This window comes from Thalassophryne amazonica, chromosome 19, assembly GCF_902500255.1.
Source record: "Thalassophryne amazonica chromosome 19, fThaAma1.1, whole genome shotgun sequence".
NCBI lineage: Eukaryota > Metazoa > Chordata > Actinopteri > Batrachoidiformes > Batrachoididae > Thalassophryne > Thalassophryne amazonica.
The window spans coordinates 37,610,996-37,638,026 of NC_047121.1; the positions used below are offsets into that span (position 1 = coordinate 37,610,996).

Here is a 27,031-nt window from a genome sequence, read left to right on the forward strand (position 1 = left end):
CTTTTCGTGACTATTTATTTTTCATAACCGCTTCGGTGATTGCAGCCAAAAACAAAACAGTACACCATCTTGTGTTTGTGTTGCGCACTGGCAGACTGTCCCCGGAAGTGGTCAAATCCCACAATATTACACAGGGGTTCAAACCACCCAATTAAGAGAGCAGATCCAATATTTTAAAAAATATATATATTTATTTTGTATTTTTTAACACAGATTTCATAAAGGATTTGCAGATTTCTGTCAATTTCTGAGAAAATTAAGATCCAGATTTTGTGGATCAAAATATGAATTTTAAGGGGGTGCATGTATTTTGAGTGAGCAGAAGACAACAAATTGGGCAAGAAACCTGTAACTGTAACTTTTTTCACATATTCTGTGAGCATACAAATGCAATATTTATTTATGATAGAGAGAACACAACAGAATGATTAAAGTTTTACGGTACCATGAGGCGAATCCTATATTTTTCTCCTTTCTCTGAGTTCTCTTTGGAACCAGTTATTACAAAATTTACATCAATGTTGGTGGCTGTGTGTGCTCTCAGAACACTTCTTGTTAGCAATATTTTGAAATAAAAACTTTTTTTTTCTTCAAAAGCAAGATTCAGTCTGCAGAAAGTATTTTTGCAAAAAATATGTCTTGAAAAAGGGAAATTGATCTTATAATCAGGGCCGTCTTATATTTTGACCAGTACTTTAGGTTTACACATCTTGGAATATAAAAGAAATATTAAAGGATTATTAACCGACTGCGAGGTCTGTACGGGGAAATATCAGACCGACGTGTTGTCAGTACGGACCGAGGATTAGCGAGGTCCATGCGAAAAACATTCTGATATTCCTGTACAGACTGAGTAAGCGAGGTTAATAATTTGTTTATTATATGGTCATTATATACATAAACACACAAACTTACAGTATCGCCCGAATATGAAAGCTGCTGACAGCTTGTAGTCCGACCTGTTTGCTTCACCTCCATGAGGAACTTGCTAACAAATGGTCCGGTCGTTAGCTGGTAAGCTTTCAATCTGTGTTTTCTCATAAGCTGTTATGGAGTATGTTTATGTCTGACGCGTCATGGACCGATTGTCATGGTAACTGGTCTGGATATGGGAAAATATCCAACCGCTAATCAGCCAATCGGAGCGCGCGTAGCGTCACAGCCATGTAATAAATATGCATCTGTAGAGGCTGCACTCTGCGTTGTGTTGTTATGACTCCGCCTATTCGCTCCCCTTGGGACGGGAACTCACAATCCTCGGCAAGGAAGTTGGACTCTCTAACCAGAAGGCTAAAACCCAGGGCTCTGGCCTTGTGACCAGAGAATCCTTTTGAGCTATTGGGAGTGAAGTTTACTAACTACATCTGCACAGCGACACCTGCTGGCCTCCTTTACACTCACCCCCCTAAACTCACTCCCATCCGGGTCACTGCACCAATGTAGCGGCTGCGCTCTGCGTTGTGTTGTTATGACTCCGCCCATTCGCTCCGCTTGGGACACGAACTCACGATCTCTGGCATGGGAGTCGAACTCTCTAACCAGAAGGCTAAAACCCAGGGCTTTGGCCTTGTGACCAGAGAATCCTTTTGAGCTGTTGGGAGTGAGGTTCATTAACTACATATGCACAGCGACACCTGCTGGCCTCCATTACACATCTTGTATATACATTCGAGTCAAATTAAGCCGCACGTTCCACTCCTGGTGGTGTCCTTCTGTCAAAGTTTGAAGACATACACCCCAGTTTCAGTTGCTAATTTAAGTTACTTTACTATATGAAACCTTGTACGAGGGTAGGCTGAAAAGTTCTAAGGCTCACCAAGAAGGAGAAATTCCATTTCAATAAAACTTGGCATGCATTAAGTTCAACTCTTCTGATGACTAACTGTGTTTTTTTCTTCCAGGTTGTGAGGTAGTTTGTGGTTCATAGCCAAGTTTGAAAGTTCGTGGTAGAGGGAAACGGCAAAAATTGACAAAATCTGGCATCGCGGTGTGATTAAGTACCTGCATAAGAAGGGGTTAAAGCCCAAGGACATTCATGCGGATATGGTTGCTACATTAGGGGATGAAGCTAAATCCATATCTACAGTGCAGAAGTGGGCAGCTGAATTTAAGAGGGGCAGAGAGAGCCTTGAAGACGACCCAAGGTCTGGGCGGCCTGCAACAGCCACAACCCAGAAAAACATTGACCTTGTTCATGAAATGGTGATGGACGACAGACGATCGATGATTAATCAGCTAGCAGATGCTGTGGGAATATCCCGTGAGAGAATTGAACACATTCTGCATGAAGAACTTGGAATGTCAAAGGTGTCAGCTCGGTGGGTGCCACATCTTCTGACGCCTGATCAGAAACGCACCAGGCTAGTCATGTCGAAGGCAAACTTGGCGCAATTTGAAGAGGATCCAGCCAATTACATGGAACGTTTTCTTACCCAGTATGAGTGTTGGGTTCACCACTTTGAACCAGAGACAAAAAAAAAAAACAATCAATGCAGTGGAAACACCCAAAGTCACCACCTCCAAAGAAGGCCAAGGTCGTTTAGTCTGCGGGGAAGGTCATGGTTTCAGTTTTATGGGATGCCAAGGGCATTGTGTTTGTGGACTATCTTGAAAAGGGACAAACCATAAATGGACAGTACTATTCTAACCTACTGAGACAGTTACGCGAGGCTATCAAAAAGAAGTGACTAGGAAAGCTGACGAAAGGGGTGCTGTTCCATCAAGACAATGCCCCAGCTCACAAGTCAACAGTGGCCATGGCCACTATCCACGAGTGTGGATTCGAACTGGTAGATCACCCACCATACTCCCTTGACTTGGCACCCTCGGACTTTCATCTGTTCCCAAACCTGAAAAAAACTTGGCTGGGAAGCACTATCGGAGCATTGATGAGGTGATGGCTGCCGTTGAGGACTATTTTGACTCTCAAGATGAAAGCTTCTATGCCAAGGGAATCGAAGCACTCAAGCACCGCTGGAAGAAGTGTGTGGAGTTACAGGGAGACTATGTAGAAAAATAACCCTGAATTTGTTCAATTCGACAACTGCATCATAGTCAGCCTTACAACTTTTCAGCCTACCATCATACTTGGCTATCTATAACTGCATTTTATATAGCAAAAATCTATTTAGATAATCACTACAATGCAACTTGTCAGATTGGTGATTGAAGTAGAATTAAAAGATATTTGGTATGACGCATACCTGTGAACACCCATAATAAGTGTTTCTGGAACAAGTGTTACATCATTTCATCAGATTTTAGGGACGTCATCATGACATCACATGATGGGTTGAATGGTGTAAACATTGGATCATCTCTCTAACTGTACTGGTTGTATAGATATTTGGGAAAATGTGTTGTTCTGATTATATTTTGAGCAACGGTGCACCATGAAGGGCCAAGTGGTGCATGTTTTCTGTACAACCAAATGCCTCAGAATATGACTTTACTGATTAGCAAGGAAAACCTACATCATCCTTGGCCCTTCATGCCCTTGATCTTTGTCCAAGCTGCAGATACTCACCCAAGGAATAAACTCACCAAGTTTGGTGAAAATCCCCTCACCCACTTCAGAGTTATCAGGTAGCAATAATTTAAGATATCTCAAAACACATTCCACCTGTCTAAATTCAGTTACAGCTGTCTAAAATGGTGTCACAGATATCATTTGACTTGTCCAATATCCAAAAGGCAACGACGAAACCTGTCTGGTCTGTTTGGAGGATTCTTGGGGAATACCAGAATGACTTTGTGGCAAATGAATGGGAACTTAGGGAGCCTAAAATGAGGAATATCACTCACATTGTGAGGGGGTGTCAGCTATGAAATTTAGTCCAGTGTGTAGGTGCTCAGGCTTCAGGATTTATGTACATTTTTTGCTGTCTAAGCGGTACACTGTGATCACCACAGGGAATATCATTTTGAATTACTGTGTTAACAAAATGGAAAGAATCGATTTGTTTATCCACCTTTTCATTCACTCACTGCCTCGGCTTTTCCAAAACCCAGAAAAATATAATGAGCAATATTAGTGGAGCGGCATTGCAAAACAATTGTTCATTTTGTGATAAAAGCATGGAATTTGGTACACATATTCTGAATTAACTAATGTTTATTTTCAGATATGGAGCCATCCTGGAGCTGACCTCTAATGAGTTACAGGGGTCAATAAAGAATTACACAGGGGTCAAACTTTTAAAATGCTCCAATCATGTTGATAACTATACCACATTATTTGTTTGATCATAACGATTCCAAAAAGGTATAGTTTGGACTATCTATGACTGAATTCCATGGAGTTATGAAGTAAAAACAGCAAAAATGGTGACAAAGGTCGTTTCAGTTTGTACAGGGGTCAAAAGTTAAAGTGCTCCAATTTTGGTAAAAAATTATGCAAATTATTGGTTGAGTGAATATCATTTTTAAAAGGAATAGTTTGCACCATCTGTCATGCTTAGTTATCAAGTTACGGGGTAACATATGTCATACGTCATAGAATCCAATGGACGTCGACCTTGTTTGACCTTTACTTTGGAGACCAAGCATTCAACACAGTCAAAACTATTCCATTTATTAATATTTTTATTTCAACCAATAATTTGCATCACTTTTTACCAAATTTGGAACTTTGACTTTTGACCCCTGTACAAACTGAATCTTATCGTTGTCACCATTTTTACCCCATAACTCCAGAACATTCAGTCATAGATAGTCCAAACTATACCTTTTTGGAATCATTATGATCAGACAAATAATATGGTATAGTTTTCAACATGATTGGAGCATTTTAAAATTTTGACCCCTGTAGCTCTTTAGAGGTCATATCTGCAAATAAACATTAGTTCATTTAGAATATGTGTGCCAAATTCCATGCTTTTATCACAAAATAAACAATTTGCAGGGAAATTTTAGCAAAGCTGCACCACTATATCTGGAATTGGAATTTGACAAGTTCTTAAAAATTTGGGAAAATTTGAGTGTGAATCCCGCCTGTCTAATAAGAAATGTATATTTATGTCAAAGTTAAATTCAAATTTTTTTTTTTTTTTTTTTTTTTCTATACTTCCATAAATCACTCATTATACCAAGTGATTAAAATAAAAAAGAAAGAAAAGACAACCAGCTCAAACATAAATCAAACACACAGACTGTGGTTAACAGAGTAAGAACCTGTGTCCAATGTAGTATGTGGAGGGGAAAAAAATAATGAAGAAAAGAAAAACAGGCTCCTGAATCGCACACAGTAGCGACGTTTCCAAAAACACGTGAAGGAGGCATGATGAGGCAGCTGGAGCTGGGGGCGGGGCTATGTAAATGAGCGCGGATAGATGCTGTGTGTGTGGGACAGAGAGCGGACACTTGCTGGTGCACGGACATAGAAGAAGCTTCTCAAAACCAAACTTATCGCTTTCACTCGAAGCATAGCTTCCCAACATGGCTTCAAAATGCCCCAAGTGTGACAGAACGGTGTATTTCGGTAAGTAGTCTCTCTTTGGCCATAGCTTTGAAATGACTTTTGGCGCTCAGTCGGCAAGTGATGTTGTTGATAGCAGACATATTTGTGTCATCGTCAAACCCTTAATTGGTTTTTACATTTAGATAGTGGTTAATAAATGTTTTAATCTGTTCTTATTTGTATACAGAAGACGCACAAAAAAAGCACGCACACATTTAATAGAATTAAAAAAAAAACATGTGGGTTCAGTTTACAATAACGTTTGATTTTTGATTTTTTTTTTTTTTTTTTTATTACCAATTTTTTTAAAACACTTCCTGCAAACAATCTCTTAGCACACTGTGATCTAATGAGTTTCATGAATGTGTTCTAATATTAGGTCAAAATAAAATAGTTGTAGCATTCACTGGTGGCTCCAATGCTTTTTTTTCTTGGTGGGCAAAGGTGACAGCATTTAACATTAGGTTGTGGGGTGACAATATGTTTAATGTTGCGTTTACACATAAGGACGACAAGTCATGAATGTGATGATTTGAGGCAGAGGCATCAGGTGTCCTCAGGAACTGCTGCAACCTGTTACCACGCGTTACAATTAATGGCACGTCTTGCGGGTGAATTACACTATGTAACAATTTTTTATTTTTGTTTTGTTCCTGGGTACACAGTGTGTTTTACTAACCTGTTATGTCTTAAATAAATAGAAAATAGCTGTTATTCCACAGAAACTTTGCTTCTGTGATCAGGACAATGATATTTTGAAATTTGTCTGTTTTCAAGAATATTCTCAATTCGCCTTCACTACTACTGAGTAGTCTTCTAGGATATTCTTTTAACTTGTAGAACTGTCCAGAATTTTCTAGAAGTTTCCAGAATTATCTAGAAATTTCAAGAAACTTTTAGAACTTTCTAGAACATTTAAAAAATAAATAAAATCAAAGTTTTTGCTGACTGTAGTCATTTTTCCATAGACTTCAGACATAAGCAGTTGAAATATAACACTTAGAAGCCAGGAACAAAAATTGTGTTACATAGTGTTATCAGGAACCATTACGCACGGTCAAGAATAATGTTCCACGCTGTTGCGTGCTGTTCCGCATTACGTTTTGTCACGTGAATGAGGCAAATTATCTCCACACACACACCCATATTCATCCAACCATCAGCTGATGAACATTTCAGATCGCTCCAGTTTGCTCCTCAAAAGTTAGATTAATTCACAGCAGAAGAACTTTGTGATTGCATGCTTAATTGGGCTCTGTGCCATGGGGTGGTGCAGAGAGGAGGAGGAGATGGAGAGAGCCAGATGTGTGGCTCCACGTGGCTCTCGTCTCGCTCATTTATCCAAACAGGCACAGAAACAACAGCAGTTGGAACACTTGCAGGAGCGCGCTGAGGAGCATTGGAACGAGATTTTTAGCCGACTTGGCATCACTATCCTTCCTCAGCATACTGCAGCAATAAAAGTGAATGCGGTGCAGCAGGATTTATTTGTGCGCACGTCAGAGAAGAACCCCGTCACCCTCTATTAAGGATCACCACTCATCAAGACGGATCAACACGCTCAATTGTGACCTCCACGACATGAGGCAAAATGAGGGTGGTGTGTGACATTCGTGGAAGATTTTTTTTTTTTTTTCACAGCCAAAAACATGCTCCACGAAAATCATGAATATCACGCACCAACACTCACTATTAAGAAACCTATTCAGATGCGTTAAGTCATGTTAAGAATGTCAGGAATGTGCCAAGAATGACGCAAATATGACATTCATAATGCGTCCTGCCTATGTGTAAACGCAGCATTATAAACATGCAAATATGCATTTGTAAGTCAATTTCAAGTGCCTTCTACAAAATTATTTTGGTCAGAGTCATCACAACATTTGCGATATGGGTCTGCATGCTGGTTTGGCGCAAGCCTTCCTAATGTAAGATGGCAGTGTATTGCAACACATTAGTGCCAAACAGCACTCGCGGGATAAAACATGCATTCTGGCGTATTATATTATTTCACAGACATAGATATGAACAGCGAGCATACAAATGATCTCTACATGTGCGCACTCAGAGGAAACTCCTCCCAGAGCGTGGAAAAAGTGCTGCGAGTGAGGAGGAATATGTGATCAGCGCGCCAAACAACCACTCAAAAATCACCCTGATCTCTTGAAGTGGATTTCTGCTCTCTCGCTTGAAACTTTTGGCATAATGGGGGAGGAAACCAGCGTTGGTACTGGCTCTGCTGTGACTGGTTGTTTCTGAAGAGTAAGATTTGATTGACAGCGGTTATAAGAATTAACCACCGGTAATTTGTGATGCACTGGTTTAAGGCCAAAATCAAAGTTAGTCAGCAATGCACATGTTCAAAGAAACAGGGAATCCATAAATTATGTAACTTTTTCATTATTCTTACATTTTTATATAAGTATTGTTTATGTATCAAAGCACTGCAGTCCCAGTTTATTCACATATTTTATTACGTTTCAACACCAGAGGTAGCAAATCAACTGGAACATTTTGAACCAGTTGTTTTGAAACACTTGCTGAAATAACAAAGCCCCATTTTGCACAGCACATGAAATCTTATTTTTGATAAGGACCCCAGAACTCTGTTCCAAAATGGGTGTTACAGAGATTCTAAAATGCTCTTGAACAGTTTGTCAAGTCAGCCATTACTAATTTGTCTAACAGTTTAAAAGTTATGGGCTCATCCCAGCCACTAGGGGTGTCACAATACATGTATTTATATTGAACCGTACGATACGCATGCAGTGTTTTGGTGCATAGAACTGTACGCAGAGTACACGGCACATTATGATTATACACACGTGCGCATTTGTTTCCATAAGTCACCGACATCTCAGTGAGCTGTGCTGCTCGTGTCCACAGACTGTGCCCCCCTAGTTTCATGCTTTGTGCAGGAGGAGGCGGGGTCAGCTCCCCCAGCCTGCTCTTTGTGTGTGAGGCAATCAGAACAGCGACTGTGCTAGTTGAAGTAAGCTACCTCATTATTCCTCCCAGAAACATCCGCATGTGTTGAATCACTGTCCCTGGATGAGATCAATCTGTTTAAACAGTCAGTTCCACCAGTGTGTTATAGAAATTAATGTAAAATTTCAAGGATGAGATGTTTGCCGAATAGTGACATTGTGTACACTGATTTTACAGTGCATCCGGAAAGTATTCAAAGCGCTTCACTTTTTCCACATTTTATGTTACAGCCTTATTCCGAAATGGATGAAATTCATTTTTTTCCTCAAAATTCTACACACAATACCTCATAATGACAATCTACAAAAAGTTATTTTTTAGATTTTTTTCCAATTTATTAATAGTAATAATAAAAAAAACATAATAAATCACATGTAAGTTTTCACAGCCTTTGCCATCAAGCTCAGAATTGATCTCCGGTGCAAGTGATCCACTGATCAGTGCATATCAGAGCACAAATCAAGCATGAAGTCAAAGGAATTGCCGGTAGATCTCCGAGACAGGATTGTCTTGAGGCACAAATCTGTGGACGGGTACAGAAACATTTTTGCTGCTCTGAAGGTCCCAGTGAGCACAGCGGCCTTTGTCCATAAATGGAAGAAGTTCAGATGCACCAGGACTCTTCCTAGTGCTGGCCGCCCATCTAAATTGAGGGAGAAGGGCCTAGTCAGGGAGATGACCAGGAACCTGATATGCACTCTGTCAGAGCATTTCTCTGTGGAGAGAGAACCTTTCAGAAGGACAACCATCAGCAATCCACCAATCAAACCTGTATGGTAGAGTGGTCAGACAGAAGCCACTCCTTTGTAAAAGGCACATGGCAGCCCACCTGGAGTTTTCCAAAAAGCACCTGAAGGACTCTCAGACCATGAGGAACAAAATTCTCTGGTCTGAGACAAAGATTGAACTCTTTGGTGTGAATGCCAGGCATCATGTTTGGAGGAAACCAGGCACCATCCCTACCGTGAAGCATGGTGGTGACAGCATCATACTGTGTGGATGTTTTTCAGACACAGGAACTGAGAGACTAGTCAGGATTGAGGGAAAGATGAATGCAGCAATGTACAGAGACATCCTGGATGAAATCCTGCTTCAGAGTGCTCAACTTCAGACTATGGTGACTGTTCGTCTTTCAGCAGGACAATGACCCTAAGCACACAGCCAAGATATCAAAGGAGTGGCTTCAGGACAACTCTGTGAATGTCCTTGAGTGGCCCAGCCAGAGCCCAGACCTGAATCTGATTGAACATTTCTGGAAAACTCTGAACATGGCTGTGCACTGACGCTCCCCATCCAACCTGATGGAGCTTGATAGGTACTGCAAATGGGCAAAACCACCCAAAGATAGGTGCACCAAGCTTGTGGCATCATATTCAAGAAGACTTGAGGATGTAATTGCTATCAAACGTGCATGAACAAAGTATTCAGCAAAGGATGTGAATATTTATGTACATGTGACTTATTAGGGTTTTTTTTTTATTTTTAATAAATTTGCTTAAAAAAACAACTTTTTTTATGTTGTCATTATGGGGTGTTGCGAGTAGAATTTTGAGGGGGGAAAATGAATTTACTCCATTTTGTAATGAGGCTGTAACATAACAAATTGTGGAAAAAGTGCAGCGCTGTGAATACTTTCCAGATGCACCGTAAGTCTGTACAGAGTGAGGTTTTATGAGATGCCATCATTTATGCAAAAATCAAACTTAAAATGGACAAAATATTGAAGGCAGTCTGATTCGACACATCATGCAACATAAAAACAAAACACTTAAAACACACAATAAATTCACCCCAACGATGGTGACGAGATGTAATCCAATTCATAAACATTTAATGAAAAAAAGTTTACATTTTCACCTTGTCTCACAGTGCTAAAGTGTCTGATGGCAGCTCTCTGCTGCTCACAGATTACAGCTACTTGAAGAATTTTCAAAAACCAAACTCATACCAATCTGAGATGTGTACGAAACCGTGACGTCTGTGTGCCGTGATACCACAACCAGCCACACATTTTGAAATGATGTTATTTTTGTCAGTAGTTCCCAACCCATTTGTGCTTAAAGGCCAGCTATTATTACAGAATTCTGTCTTTTATAGTCATCAGGTCATTGTGACAATGTTAGAATGTTAAAAAAAAGTAGAAAAATGTAAAAGAATGTTTAAAAAAACAAAAACAAAGTAAGAAGCACTAGAAGCTCACTTCGCTGCTTTGAAATATTTTGAGATTAAATGAAAATGATTCATGGCGATGACTCACCACCAAAATCTGCTCAGCTCTTTCCCAAGCACCTTCTTTCCCCCATTCATTCATTATCTGAACCTGCTTATTCCATTTAAGACGGAGGTCTCAAACTGATTCCAGAAAGGGCCGAGAGGGTGCACGTTTCTTTGCAATCACCCACTCCACCAGGTGATTTCACTGACTAACTGATTCTATCTGCTCAAACTGATGTTAATCAGTGAAATCACCTGGTGGAGTGGGTGATTGCAAAGAAACGTGCACCCTCTCGGCCCTTTCTGGAATCAGTTTGAGACCTCTGATTTAACGGATACGGGAGAGCTGGAGCTTATCCCAGCAGTCATTAGCTGAGAGGCAGGGAACACTTTTGCAGGGCATCTGGGCTTTCGCAGGACTGACCCGTGTAGACAGACAAACCCATTCACCCTCTCACCTACACTCAATATAGGGTCACCAATTATTTCACCTGCATATCTTTGGAAGAGGGAGGGAGACTGAGCACCTGTAGGAAACCTAGAGAGAACATGCAAACTCCACACAAAAAGGACCAGGTTAGAAGCGAACCTGGGACCTCTTTGCTATGAGGCAACAGTGCTAACCACTAATCCACCTTGCTGCCTTAAATCTCTTTGATTTTCTGTGTGCAATATGGCCACATAACCTCTGCCCTCCTCTGTTGGTTGATGGAGGTAATGATTCACAGAAACAAACCAAAAGCTGCAGGGGGAGTGATGTCAATAGACTTCCCATCAGCAAACATTGAATTGTTTTTAACGCATTTAAAAAAAAAAAAATTGTACATATCATGTTCTGTCTGCACTTCACATTATTCCACATACTTATCTTGCGTTGGCACTCATCTGTGCTCTTTTAAATTTGTTGTGTCTGATAAGCAGCCAAGCGTGGCAGTTGGATTTGTGGGTTGCTGATAGAAGCCTTTTGCCAAGAGTGCAGAAATGGCATATGCACAGTAACATCATGCTGCGTCAGTGGGAGATAAACCTGTAAACACACTACTTTTTTTCTTTTTTTTATGTGAGCGCTTATGTACACTGACACAAATTAAAGGTTTGCAAGTAGGACTCTTTCATGAACACGCTTCTGTTGTTCTGTTAAACTTCTGTTTGGCTGCTTTAGAGAGCACAAAAATTTGTGCTTTCCGAGTTTGATTTGCCACGCTTCACATCACACAGAGCTGTCATGTGGTAAAAATCAATGGTGTGATCTTGCGCTCACTTACGTAACGGGAGCGGTACTGAATATCAGCTGCTGCTCATCCTTTGCATCCCTTGAGTCGGTGGCCTAGAATCACGTCTGCGCTAATAAGATTTCCTTAAAAACACTTATGCATGTCTGAGTAACGATTTTCATCCTTTATGTGCAGCAGTGAGTGTGTGGGATCCTGCCTCGTGGAGTTATTTTTGGTTGGGGTGTGGCTTGTATGGTGGGGAGTGTCTGAGCAACAGGCTGATGATGATGATGATGATGACAGAAGTAATGACTAAATACAAGGAGAAACCTGGCTGCACGCATCAAATCGGGGCGTAGCGGAGAAAATGAGGCAAGGCGGTAATTGCAGCTATAAAGTTTCAGTTATTGCATGAGCGGGAGTAGCTGTTTAAGGTCAGAAAGGGAGAAGTGTGCCTGCGCTACCCACGTCCTGGAGCATCTGCATGATGCCAGTGAGTTTCACATACAACCCCTGGCAAAAATTATGGAATCACCGGCCTCGGAGGATGTTCATTCAGTTGTTTAATTTTGTAGAAAAAAAGCAGATCACAGACATGACACAAAACTAAAGTCATTTCAAATGGCAACTTTCTGGCTTTAAGAAACACTATATAAGAAATCAAGAAAAAAAGATTGTGGCAGTCAGTAACGGTTACTTTTTTAGACCAAGCAGAGGAAAAAAATATGGAATCACTCAATTCTGAGGAAACAATTATGGAATCACCCTGTAAATTTTCATCCCCAAAACTAACACCTGCATCATATCAGATCTGCTCGTTAGTCTGCATCTAAAAAGGAGTGAACACACCTTGGAGAGCTGTTGCACCAAGTGGACTGACATGAATCATGGCTCCAACACGAGAGATGTCATTTGAAACAAAGGAGAGGATTATCAAACTCTTAAAAGAGAGTAAATCATCATGCAATGTTGCAAAAGATGTTGGTTGTTCACAGTCAGCTCTGTCTAAACTGTGGACCAAATACAAACAACATGGGAAGGTTGTTAAAGGCAAACATACTGGTAGACCAAGGAAGACATCAAAGCGTCAAGACAGAAAACTTAAAGCAATATGTCTCAAAAATCGAAAATGTACAACAAAACAAATGAGGAACGAATGAGAGGAAACTGGAGTCAACGTCTGTGACCGAACTGTAAGAAACCGCCTAAAGGAAATGGGATTTACATACAGAAAAGCTAAACGAAAGGCATCATTAACACCTAAACAGAAAAAAACAAGGTTACAATGGGCTAAGGAAAAGCAATTGTGGACTGTGGATGACTGGATGAAAGTCATATTCAGTGATGAATCTCGAATCTGCATTGGGCAAGGTGATGATGCTGGAACTTTTGTTTGGTGCCTTTCCAATGAGATTTATAAAGATGACTGCCTGAAGAGAACATGTAAATTTCCACAGTCATTGATGATATGGGGCTGCATGTGAGGTAAAGGCACTGGGGAGATGGCTGTCATTACATCATCAATAAATGCACAAGTTTATGTTGATATTTTGGACAATTGAAAGGATGTTTGGGGATGATATCATTTTTCAAGATGATAATGCATCTTGCCATAGAGCAAAAACTGCAAAAACATTCCTTGCAAAAAGACACATAGGGTCAATGTCATGGCATAGGGTCAATGTCAGTGAGCAGATCTGATTTGATGCAGGTGTTAATTTGGGGGATGAAAATTTACAGGGTGATTCCATAATTTTTTCCTCTGCTTGGTCTAAAAAAGTAATCGTTACTGACTGCCACAATCTCTTTTTCTTGATTTCTTATAGTGTTTCTTAAAGCCAGAAAGTTGCCATTTGAAATGACTTTAGTTTTGTGTCATGTCTGTGATCTGCTTTTTTTCTACAAAATTAAACAACTGAATGAACATCCTCTGAGGCCGGTGATTCCATAATTTTTGCCAGGGGTTGTAGTTTAAAATGAGCACAGCCTACATACGTCCTCCTCTCACTCACTTTAAGTCCAAACAGCAGTGTTACTGTCAGCAAACGGGCACGGATGGGGTGGAAAGTAGGAAGAAGAAAACCCACCGCTTTTTATGGACAGCAGCACACGTGTTACTGATAGTGAAAATTGTCTATTTCCTGTCAGTGCACAGAAGATCAAACTGTTGTCCCATTTGTTCTTTTTTCCTTGTGGTTGGGGGTGTGCTATATAGAGCAGGGACAAGCCCACCATCTCCTTACCCACCTGGTCCTCCAGCTGGTGTGGCCTTTTATTGGGCTGAACAGGCATGGCCTTCAGCACTTTACTCTCCTCTCTCCTTTGGCGTAAATGTCATTTCGGATGACGGCGGTACGCCACAGTCTGGGAAAAAAACAAAACATTCTTTTGGTTTCTGGGGTTTTTTTTTTTTTTTACTGTTTTTTGTACTTTACGTTAATGAACAGCTGGTTCACGGTGGTTCTGTTTCATTGCCCCAAAAGACGTCAGTCGGTGATGGCACAGTTTCTGTTGACTAACTTGAAAAAGCCTTCCACATTCCTGAATGGGACAAAATAATCTGTTAGTAGTGAAATGAAAGTTCAGCAGTTTTTCTTCTCATGCATTATGGTGTTTCAAGAAAAAATGAACCATATTTATGCAAAAGAAATTTGGCTGGGGATGGACCAAGCATGGTACAGTACAGAAATGTCCATTGCAAATAATTTTGGCAAACTCGGTTTACTGCCTAATCCGACCAGTCCAACCTGTCTGATTCAGGGTGTTAAATTTCATAATGGAAACTATAGAGGTGGGATGTACACCAGTGTCATAGTTCTTACCGGTGTGACATGGATTATACAGTATTGTCACCAACGAGAGAACTCTTATAAAAGCACAGATCCCACCAGGCCAAATACACAATATAGTGCATCCAGACAGTATTGAGAGCGCTTCACTTTTTCCACATTTTCTTATGTTACAGCCTCATTCCAAAATGGAGTAAATTTGTTTTCCCTCAAAATTCTATCACAACACCCCATAATGACAACATGAAAAATGTTTTTTTTTTTTAATTTCTGCAAATTCCTAAAAAACAAACAAACTAGGAAACCATACGTACGTAAGTATTCACACCCTTTGCTCAATGCTTTGTTGATGCACCTTTGGTGGCAATTACAGGCTCAAGCAGCTTTGTCCATTCCTCTTTGCAGCACCTCTCAAGCTCCATCAGGTTGGATGGGGAGTGTTGGTGCACAGTCATTTTCAGAGAACAGAGATATTCAATCAGATTCAGGTCTTTGTTCTGGCTGGGCCACTCAAGGGCATTCACAGAGTTGTCCTGAAGCCATTCCTTTGATATCTTGGCTGTGTGCTTAGGGTCATTGTTCTGCTGAAAGATGAACCGTCACCCCAGTCTGAGGTTGAGCACTCTGGAGCAGGTTTTTATTCAGGATGTCTCTGTACATTGCTGCATTCATCTTTCCCTTAATCCTGACTAGTCTTCCAGTTCCTGCCGATGAAAAACATCCCCACAGCATAATGCTGCCACAAACATGCTTCACTGTAGGAATGGTGCCTGGTTTCTTCCAAACATGATGCCTGGCATTCACACCAAAGAGTTCAATCTTTATGTCATCAGACCAGAAATTTTGTTTCTCATAGTCTGAGTCCTTCAGGTGCCTTTTGGTGAACTTCAGGTGGGCTGCCATGTGCCTTTTACTAAGGAGTGATTTCCATCTGGCCACTACCATACAGGCCTGATTGGTTTATTGCTGCAGAGATGGTTCTCCTGTCTACAGAGGAATGCTGGAGTTCTGATAGTGACCATCAGGTTCTTTGTCACCTCCTTGAGTAATGCCCTTCTCTCCCAATTGCTCAGTTTAGATGGGTGACGAGCTCTAGGAAGGGTCCTGGTGGATCTGAACTTCTTCCATTTATGGATGATGGAAGCCACTGTGCTCATTGGGACCTTCAGAGCAGCATAAATGTTTCTGCACCCTTCCCCAGATTTGTGCCTCGAGACAATCCTGTCTCGGAGGTCAACGGACAATTCCTTTGACTTCATGCTTGGTCTGTGCTCTGACCTGCACTGTCAATTATAGGACCTTATATGTAGAGAGGTGTGTGCCTTTCCAAATCAAATTTACCCCAGGTGGACTCCAGTTAAGCTGTAAAAACATCTCAAGGATGATCAGTGGAAACAGGATGCACCTGAGCTCAATTTTGAGCTTCATGGCTATGAAGCCTTGTGAACATGTAACTTTTTTTTTTAATTAAGAAAAAAAAACTTCACGTCATTATGGGGTACTGTGTGTAGAATTTTGAGGAAAAAGGAATTTCATCCATTTTGGAATAAGGCTGTAACATTAAAAAGTGACAGGCTGTGAATACTTTCTGGATGCAGAGATGGAGGTGGTCTGTGGACTGTGGTGTGTCCATGTCTCATTGATGTAACTGACTAGTTGTTTGCTGCTCATGAAGATGCAACACTCATGGAAGTGGTTAAAATAGGATTGTTATAAATCTTTGAGTTATGATTTTCTCTTTTCCATCTAGATTTTAACTTTGAGAAAATGAATTTGAAAATTATAAACGCCCAGATTAAACTCTTACTCAAATAAGAAATCTGTTTAAAGGGATCATATAGTTTAAAACCAGTCATACACTGACAAATATGATATGTCAGTGTCCAAAAAATGGAAACATTCTGTGATATTACCACCCACACCTGGTAAACAAAGAAAGTGTGCTACATTTGCTGAAACCATTGACCCAATTGCTGAAATGCTTTTAGGGTGTTGTGCACACATGACGTTAAGGTCACCATGCTGAATTTATTATGGGGTAACGTAGCCTGATACAGAGACTTTTGCTCTGATTATGAGGAGAAGAATGTTGACAAGATGGATCCTTGAGTCCAATATCCATGGACTCGATGACCTATATATTTTGCACAGAGACTCTAGCTCCCACAGCTGGCAAGATCATGAACATTGCGGCTCACGTGCTCAACTGAATTGGTCCGTTGTGCACGTACGTATCCCACTTAAATTTGAAGTGAGAAGAAAGACAGGTCTGTAAGGAAAAATATGGCTGATGACACAACACAGCTGACCATGGTAGCATGATGTTGGTGCAGCTGTCAGTTGTAAATTTTATTGGTGCAACCCCTCCCGTTTCCACATTAAGCAAGATTTCAGTGTATCGATGCCAAGCTCACAGGCTGCTTGAGGACATGCACTGCAGTCTTTAAGCTGCACTGTTGATGCTGTTGTCTTTTGACGGGTCTGCGACCTAAAATACACCTCCTGTGGTAACTTTTTTGTGGCTAATGGGAGCTAAGTAGTAAATGAACTGTATTTACCACTTTTCCATCTGAGTCATGTGCTCAACATGCTTTAAAACGATGTCACATTCACCCATTGACACACTGGTATCAGGGTGCTGCCATACAAGGTGATCAACTGCACACCAGGAGCAACTTGGGGATTAAGGAACTTGCTCAAAGTGTCACTTTAAGCCTCTGTTCTCACTTTCATAGATACGCATCCTGGAAGGTCGTGGTGTATATCCATTCCAAACTGGCATGTAATATCGTGCTTGGGCACAATATGGGACCTAATGCCCATTTTGATTTCGGATAGGGGTGTAACAGTATCCATAACGGCACCTAAAACTTTCAGTACCAACCTTTTGGTTCGGCGTGCACATGTACCAAAAAGATACAGTATTGGCAAATACAGAATATTTTTCTGTGTGCGGGACTCCCTTTGACGCTCTGTGACTGGATTTTATTTCGGCCCATGTGTGCAACGCAGACTCTGTTATTTGAAAAAACTACTCTTACTTGTAGTAGAGAAGCTTGAATCTTCAACTGGACTGGGTTGCTTGACGCAACAATGTTTTGTGTCAAATCGCAGAAGCTTCCTCAGCTAAAATTCTTGCTCTGGTAGTCTGACTTCTGTCTGACCCTTGTCGAGAAGAACAAACAGAAGCCACAAAAGCTGGAGTTTTAAACCTAACCAGATGCCTCCTACCGAGAGGCAGACTGCTATTGGCTAGTGACAGATGTCAGACTACCAGAGCAAGAATTTTAGCTTGAGGAAGCTTCTGCGATTTGAAGCGAAACGTCCTCGCGCCAAGCAACCCAGTCCAGTCGAAGATTCAAGCTTCTCTACTATGGAAACCACCTGGACAACTGAGAGCCTACACAGAAATACTCTTACTCGTGTAAAAATTCTGATGATGGATAAAGCCTGATTGATTGGACAAAAGCTACATGCCAGCATTATTCATCTGTGGTCAGATATGGAGCTGTTTGTACGTCGAGCATCATCTGGACTTGCACCATGCAGTGTCTGCAAAAGCAGCCATCGCATGCCCATAGTATACCTTTAACACAACCGTGGTGCTTTGGGAAAACCTCCCGGTGATGTAACAGCATGTACCACAATGTCACAAATTTTGAACACATTGAAAATTCTGTCATGGTTAACACAAGACTTGGCACAATGATTGAATATCTCTGATGATAGCAGACACCCTCCGTAGAGGGGCTGCCTCCACAACTTTCCAAAGCAAGGGCGAGGTTTTGACCTGTGACATTCCTGGATGCACATCTGTTTAATTAATCCTGTTCACAAGCCAGCTTCTCTAACTTTTAGGCTTTATTTTCCCAAACAAAAATTTCCTTTTCTCTCTTCCATTAATTTGTTGCCCCAGGCCTTGAATTCTTCATCCCCCATTTTATAAGCAGGAGAAGTGGTAGAAACTGAGTGGGATGCCTCGCTTTTATTTTAACAGAGACTCTCAAAGGGCCTCATGCATTATAATGAGAAACATCTCTTTTCACACAAGGCTTTTCTGTCCCTGCACATCTTTGTCCTTTCACTGAGTCAGAATACCTTTTTCCTCTCAGCCTTTCCCTGGCAAAACCGAGTGGTGTTATGTAACATAATTTCTTGAGTTGTTGCCTCCTGCACAGTGCCATTGCATAACCTGCCAGCTACTGTGAGCCAGTCAATGAGGGGCTTTTTACTGCCTTTTTGAGGCACAAATATGATCCCTTAATGGAGATGGCATTAAGCTCGGTGCTGAAAGTTGCCCTGCACATCCCGTCTCAAAACAGGTGAAACCGTTCTACCTTGCAGCACTGTGACCTGTTACGTAACAGTAGAAGCACAGGAGAACAAAGCTAGCCGTCTACATTTCATGCACATAAGTGAAACTTTTACTTTTTCTCTCTGGATCCCACCCCCATTAAAAAGTGATTTACTCCTGGTACCTATCCTCTCATGTAGTCATGGTTAAATTTGCAATGAGTCTGCCTCTGCCAGGCACAATTATCTCAGGACTGGTCTAGAAGCAAGGACCCATCAAGGCACAAAATTTTCAATCTTGCAATTTGAAAAAATCTTGCAACATTTTTTTACCTCTGCCAAGGAGGCTATGTTTTCGGTCGCGTTTGTTTGTTTGTTTGTCTGTCAGCAGGATAACTCCAAAAGTTTTGAATGGATTTTGATGAAATTTTGTGGAGTGGTTGGAAATGACAAGAGGAACAAGTGATTAAATTTTAGTGGTGCTCCGGATCCCGATGCTAACGTGTTAGCATTAAGCAATTGCAGCTGTCATCACGTTCGGGTGCATTTGTTTTCAAATTGTAATATTTCTTAAATGTATTTTTATTTATATATTAATAATCTAATGATTATTATATACAATTTTAGAGAGAGACAAAAACTACTCTAGCTGCAGCATTTTGAAAGCATCGAACATTTCAGTGTGTCACAGAATTTTTCTGATTTCTGATTAAAACAGTAACAGTAAGTAAGAAATCAGTAAGAAAGAAAAAGTAAAGATCAGATTGGCTGCAAAGCTAACGGCGACCAACCCAGGCCGCGGTGTTGGCGGAGACGTACCATCCGGGCCGCGGCATTAGCGGGGGTGGACCGTCCGGGCTTGCGGCGTCGGCGCGAGCAAACCATCCAGGCCCGCAAAATTGGCAGAGGGAACCATCCAGGCTGCGGCGTTAGCGGGGGTGGACCATCCGGGCTCGCGGCGTCAGCGGAGGGAACCACCCACGTCCGCGGTGTCGGCACGAGCAAACCATCCAGGCCCGCAAAATTGGCGGAGGGAACCATCCAGACCGCGGTGTTGGCGGAGACGTGCCATCCAGGCCGCGGCGTCGGCGGAGGGAACCATCCGGGTCCGCGGTGTTGGCGCAGGAGGCGGCCCGTCCGGGCCGGCGGCATCGGTGGAGAGGGCGAACCATCTGGGCCAGCGGCGTCAGCTGAGGAGGTGATCCATCCAGGCCCACGGTGTCGGTTGCATCCGGAGTGGCGACGGCTGCACCTGAGGCTGGAGACGGCTGCATCCGAAGCTAGCGGAGGCTACATCCGGGGCTAGTGTGGCGACATCTGAGGCTGCGGCGGCTGCGACCGAGGCTGACGGCGTCTACGACCGAGGCTGGTGGGATCAACATCGGGGAAGGTTGGTGTGTGGTGACCGGATTTGTGGTGGTGGAGGTGGTGGAGACCACGAGTGGGAATTGCTTTACAATTAATAGTGGCCTGTACTGAGCTACAGGAGTTAACATGGCACCAACCAGGAAGACAGAGAAATTGAAGGAAGACTTGGAGGAGATAAAGACCTCATTGAATCGTATTTCAAAAGACATGTCCAATTTAGACAAGTTGATGGAGATTAAGGAGCTCGAAAATCTTGTTAAAGAAAAGGACAAGATTATTAAGAAACTTGAGCAACGGGTGGATGAACTTGAACAATATACTAGAAAAGATGTTATAATAACTGGTTTGGAAACAAAACATCGGTCGTACGCAAGGGTGGTGGATTCTGGTGGAGCCAGTGGGGAGGATGCACCACCTGAAGAATTACAAACATTAGAACAGCAAGTTACAATTTTTTTTTTAATCAAAAAGGTGTTGTCATACATCAAGACACTATTTCAGACTGTCACACAATTCCATCCAAAGACAGTAAAAATAAACTACCAAATATAATAATACGATTTATAAGCAGAAAATACAAAAATGAAATATTAAGACAGGCAAAGAATCTGAAAGGAACAAATGTGTGTGTGTGTATATATATAAATGAGCATCTAACGAAAAAAAAATGCAGATATTGCCAGGGAAGAAAGACTATTAAAAAAACAAACATATTGTTGCTACATGGGTCTGGAACTGTAGGGTTTGGATTAGAGTGAAAGAAGGAACAAAGGGTATACAAATCAGAGACATGGAGGACCTTACAAAGTACAGACCTGAGTAGACAAATGAATATGACGTCAGTTGGTAGTATGACTAACAAAAAATCAGATTAAACATGGAAACAGATGATAAAATATATGACATAGACACCAATATTGATGAAATATATTTGACTTGACTACAATTGGTTGAGTATTATACGGAAAAACAGTTAGTGAAAAAATTACTGAAGATACCCTGTCACTCATACATATAAACATTCGAAGCTTGTACTATAAAATGTCAAAAATAAAAGATTATTTAAACCAGTTTAAAAATAGATTCAGCATTGTTGCAATCACAGAATCTTGGCTTAAAAATGACCTCATGGCTGATGTTCAAATGGAGGGATATGAGTTATATTTTGTAAATAGAAAAGAAAAAAAAAGGTGGAGGTATTGCTTTGTACATAAAAACAGATCTGACATGTCAAATTGTAGAAGAAATGACAATTATAGATGTCATAGAAATTGTGACAGTGGAAATTGTACATGAAACGTCTAAAAATATTCTAATCAGTTGTGTATACAGAGCACCAGACTCTTGTGTTGTGAAATTTACAGATAAAATAATAGAATTATTCCATCAAATCAAAAACAAAACACTCTTTATGTGTGGAGACTTTAATGTTAATGTGGAAAGCTCCAGTTGCCAAACAGTAAGTGATTTTGTGAATTCAATGAATAGCTTGGGTTTATTCCCCTTGATAACAAAACCAACCAGAATTACATCGCAAAGTGCAACTGTAATTGACAATATATTCACAAATAGAACAGATTAAATTAAGAATGGGATATTGATGACAGATCTCAGTGATCATTTACCAGTTTTTTCAATATTTAAATATAAAAATAGGTACAAAAAAAAACTGTTATAAACTTTAAAAGAGAAGTCATTAAAAGCCTTAGAGGCATTAAATTATGATATGTCGGTGACGTTAATGTAGCATATAGTTCATTCATGAAAATACTGATGAAATCATAATAAAAATTGTAAATTAATAAAAACTAGTAACAAAAGAGTAAATAAACCATGGCTGACCAAGGGAATAAAAAACGCTTGTGTAAAGAAAAACTATTTATATAAGTGTGTTTTAAAAATGCAAAGGAAACAGAACACAGATACAAAAAATATAAAAATAAACTATTGACAATAATTAGGAAACAAAAAGATTATTATAGTGAACAATTGAATAAGAGTAAAGATAATATGAGGGCAACATGGGGAATTATAAAAAGTGTGATGGAAAGTGACGGAGTGAAATCAACTTTTCCGAATTACCTTGTCAAGGAAAATAAAGCGATAAATGATATAAAAGAAGTTGAAAATGAGTTTAATGATTATTTCAAAGGTGGGATCAAATCTGGTGGGAAATAAACCAATAGTAGAAGATAAATTAAATACAGTTGTAAATGCAGTCAATAGTATTTTCCTTGACAATGTGGAAAAAGATGAAATAAGGAATATTGTAAAAAACTGTAAGCAAAACATCAACTGACTATGAAGATTTAGACATGATGACTGTAAAAAGTATAATAGAAACTGTTATTGAACCATTCACTTACATTTGTAATCTGTCTCTGTCAACAGGAATTTTCCCAGACGAAATGAAAATTGCCAAGGTAGTCCCATTATATAAAAATGGAGACAAACATAATGTTTCAAATTACAGGCCAGTGTCATTTCTTCCACAGTTTTCTAAAATTATGGAAAAGGTTTTTATGACAAGGTTGGATAAATTCATTGAGGAACATCATATTTTAAATAATGCTCAGTATGGATTTAGAATAAAACATTCGACAGCTATGGCAATTATGGAATTAACAGAGAAAATATCAACAGCAATAGATAATGATTATATGGTAAGTGGTTTTATTGACTTGAAAAAAGCTTTTGATGTTATCGATCATTCAAGATTGCTTCACAAGTTACAACAATATGGAATAAGAGGGATTGCACATCAGTGGGTAAAAAGCTACTTAGAAAATAGAAAACAGTTTGTTCAGATAAATAATATTAAATCAGAATTGTGTAATATTATGTGTGGAGTACCACAAGCGTCGGTACTTGGACCCAAACTGTTTATTTTGTATATCAATGATTTTGTGAATATATCTAATGTACTTGGTAGCATTTTATTTGCTGACGATACAACATTATTTTACTCTGGATCGGATATACAGGAAGTAGCACAAGTGATAAATACAGAGTTGGAAAAAGTGAAATATTGGTTTGATATAAACAGATTGTCACTTAATCTTAATAAAACAAATTTCATATTGTTTAAAGACAGTTAAAAAAAAAAATGTCATTAAAAATAGATGGAATGGACATTCAAATGGTAAAAGAAACAAAATTTTTAGGAGTTATGATTGATTTTACATGGAAGTCCCACATAAATTACATAAAAAGAAACATAGCGAAAGCCATTGCTGTTTTGCATAAAGTTAAATATTCATTAAATAGTTATGGATTATTAACATTGTACAATTCATTGATTGTTCCATATTTGACTTATTGTGTAGAAATCTGGGGATCAACATGTACAACTTATACACAACCTTTATTTATTTTGCAGAAAAGAGCTTTAAAAGTGATTGGCAACAGTCGATTTAGAGATCCATCTAATCCATTGTTCATTAAGTATAGGGTACTTAAATTTCATGATTTAGTTGATTTGAAATTACTACAAATAATGTACCAAGCGAATAACAATACCTTACCAATAAACATTCAAAATATGTTTGAAAAAAGAGTAAGTAGTTATAATTTAAAGGGCATAGAAGTCTTTAAAAAAAACCAAGATAAAGGAACGGAGTATTGCAGTGAATGGTGTAAAATTATGGAACAACCTCAACAAAGCAATCAAAGAATCAAGGTCGCTTAAATTATTTAAAAAACGTGTTAAACTTGATGTATTTCGTAAGTATGAAACTATGATACTTTTAAGTAATGGTTAAAATTAGGAAAGAAGTCAGTGGCATGTGATAAAGTCATAGAAATGCAATGATGTCGATTGATGATGCTTTGCAAGATTGTATTGTAAAAAGGGGGCAGAATATATAAGACTTGTTCTTCCAAACTGCTCCTTTTTGTTCAATGTTTTGTTAATTTTGCTTTTCTGTTTTTCTTTTAAATTAATGAAATAAATCCTCAAAAGAAATAGATCAGTGTGCCAAGGACGGAATCTCTTTAGGGTCAGTGACCCTATGGCCTTGTTTAGAGTGTTTCATAAATGTTAAAAAATTCATATATTTGCAGTTTAGTTGAATAATAAATTGAATTTTGTCTATTTGTTTTTTTCTATAAGCACATGCAATATCAATATCAGTGCTCAGATGATAGTAGCTTCTGGGAAAGGCGTAAGTTGCAATAAACTGTGATGCCAAGCGCTAAGGATACATGCTATCCAGTCACAGCAGATGAAACTTTTTTTTACTACTGAGCAAACATTGTTATTCTTTTTTAAGTTCAGTGATTCCACGGCGTGTAGATGTTATGGTTGTTGGTATGTTATGTCAGTGACCCCATGGCCTTGGCGGAGGTTTGCACTCTGAGAGTGCTTCTAGTCTTCACCTGCATCTTTAGCTGGATTTGCCCAAAAATATAGGAGCAGAGCCAGGAGCATCAGTTTCAATATTTTGCAATACTGGCTTCTTTAGTTTTTAAGTTAACCTGCAAGACAGACAGGAGATATAAGATGACCTTCATTATGGAAGAAATTGCCATCTGCTTGATCCGAGTATGGCTTTCTAATGATATACCTTTGTCTTCCATATTTTAAAACTCTGTATGCTTCTGAAGTACACTAGGTGACCCATAAAGCTTTGGGGTACTGTGACCAGGTGTCGGGTTGCCAAGCTCTGTGCACACAAAGCTTGAAATATCCATGTGCCTATTTTTCTTTTTTCGTAATTTGTAAAGCCAGGAATTTGCATCTCAGACTGACTGACAGACTCCTATGTTTGTCATTTAGGGGTGTCACGGATCACAGAAACCATGGTTTGGATCTGCTTAGGGTTGGATATCGAAAACCGGTGTCGCATACCAAAAGCCCCCGATCCCCGGGGCCTCCTCCCAGTTGGACATGTCTGGGGGCATCCTGACCAGATGCCTGAACCTCTTTAACTCACTCCTTTCTATGCGAAGAAGCAGCGGCTCTACTCTGAAGCCCTTTTGGAAAATCGAGCTTAACACTCTGACCAAGATTGTAAGCCCAGTTAATGGAGGAATTTAATTTCTGACACTTGTATCGGTGATCATCTTCTTTCAGTCATTACCCAAAGCTAATGACCATAGGTGAGGATAGGAGCGTAAATTGAGAGCCTCCACATTTTTCATGTTACAGCCTTATTCCAAAATGGATGAAATTCATTTTTTTTCCTCAAAATTCCACACACAACACCCCATAATGACAGTGTGACAGATTGTTCCCCAGTCTGGATGCAGATCACCTCCAAAATTTAGTGGAGGCTTCCATGCCCTAATATCCATCTGTGGTGCAAATTTGGTGAGAATCTGTGAAATAGGTTTGACACTCATTCAGATTGTTATTTTCCAGCTCAGAGGACGGCTCATATGGAGAAAAATAAGGTTGTAGCTCATTGTCTACCTTCCTGAGGTTATAAACCAGTGCGGTTTGTTTTTCTGCAATGTTTCTCTTAACATTATTGAGCCGTTTACTGGAGGCAGAGGTTTCTGTCCTCCGAGTTTGACGCCTTCGTTACCACATGACACAGGGTTCTAGCTAGCGCAAACTTGCGTTATGGCCCGTTACGCTATAATTTTGGACCGTTACTATTTTCAGTACAGCGTCTGTAATCAACCGTTTCTGCAGCGCGATTCCAGTTTGAAGCGTGAATTGAAGCAATGCTTTGATTCAATGGCTCATGGCTCTTTGATTTGCTGCTCTTCAGAAACAGTAAGTCCGCTTCTTAACCCCTCTGAAAGCCATTAAAATATCATGTCACTTTTGTGTGGTTTAAAGTCACTAACTGGGACTCTTGTCTTGTTGCAGTCGAGAAACGAGAATCGTCCTCCGTTCCGTGCTTCAAACGCTGCGCGGCTCTCTGCTGAGACAGAGTCCGTTCGGAATTAATAACTTGAAAACGACTTGCAGCTTTAAATAAAATGACACCTCTTACAAACGTTGCAATACAGACAATAAACTACAGTCGACTAAAACATTTTTTCCTTAAAATGAGATGTGTTGCATTTGTTATAAACCTAACCTGCAGCGCAGCTGCAAGAGCTCAGCTCATAGGTATGGAAAGACATTCATGCCAATAATGATGTCTGAAAGGAAATGCTTTTGACAAAATCTAAGATTTTATTTCTGTTTATGTCCAGAGATCAAGGATCCACCATGTATTTATGTCCAGAGTTTAAGGATCCAGTAACCAATTTCATATTTATTTACTTTAAGACTCAAATGTTGTTCAGTTTCAATTTAATCAGCTTATAAAGCGCCAAATTACAACAAAAGCCGTCTCAAGGTGCATCACACAGAACATTTCAACATAAAAAATTAAAATAAATAAAAATTAAAAAAATTCAAATACCTAATTAAAAACAAAAGTAAAAGAATAAAAACTACTCATAAAGAGAATAAAAATAGGTTTTAAGTCTTGACTTAAAAATGTCCACGGACTCCGTCTCATCTGACAGAATGAGATTGCCCGCTCAACAAACTTCCCCAGCCTTCTGGACATGGTGAACTGACTGTCGTACCTGGCTTTTCCCCTTTGGGTACCCCTAGAATGGCCAATTTTTAGCTTGAATTTTCAAAAGCTTCCCCCCTTTCGCACCCCCCTTCGCTTCGCTCCCTCGACATTACCACTACACTAAAATTTTATCCTAGCTAGAACCCTGATGACAGGTGGACAGACATACTCCTCACCTGACAC

At 40.0% G+C, this 27,031-nt stretch overlaps 1 protein-coding gene across 1 annotated transcript in view; it reads left to right on the top strand.

The window, feature by feature from the left end:
• Positions 1-5,326: 5,326 nt before the first annotated feature.
• crip2 (cysteine-rich protein 2) overlaps positions 5,327-27,031 on the top strand; it is a 56,292-nt gene continuing 34,587 nt past the window's right edge. The window contains exon 1 of the mRNA XM_034195522.1: positions 5,327-5,479. Coding sequence (XP_034051413.1) covers positions 5,437-5,479 — 43 coding nt within the window. The 5' untranslated portion in view covers positions 5,327-5,436. The remainder of the gene's footprint in view (positions 5,480-27,031) is intronic.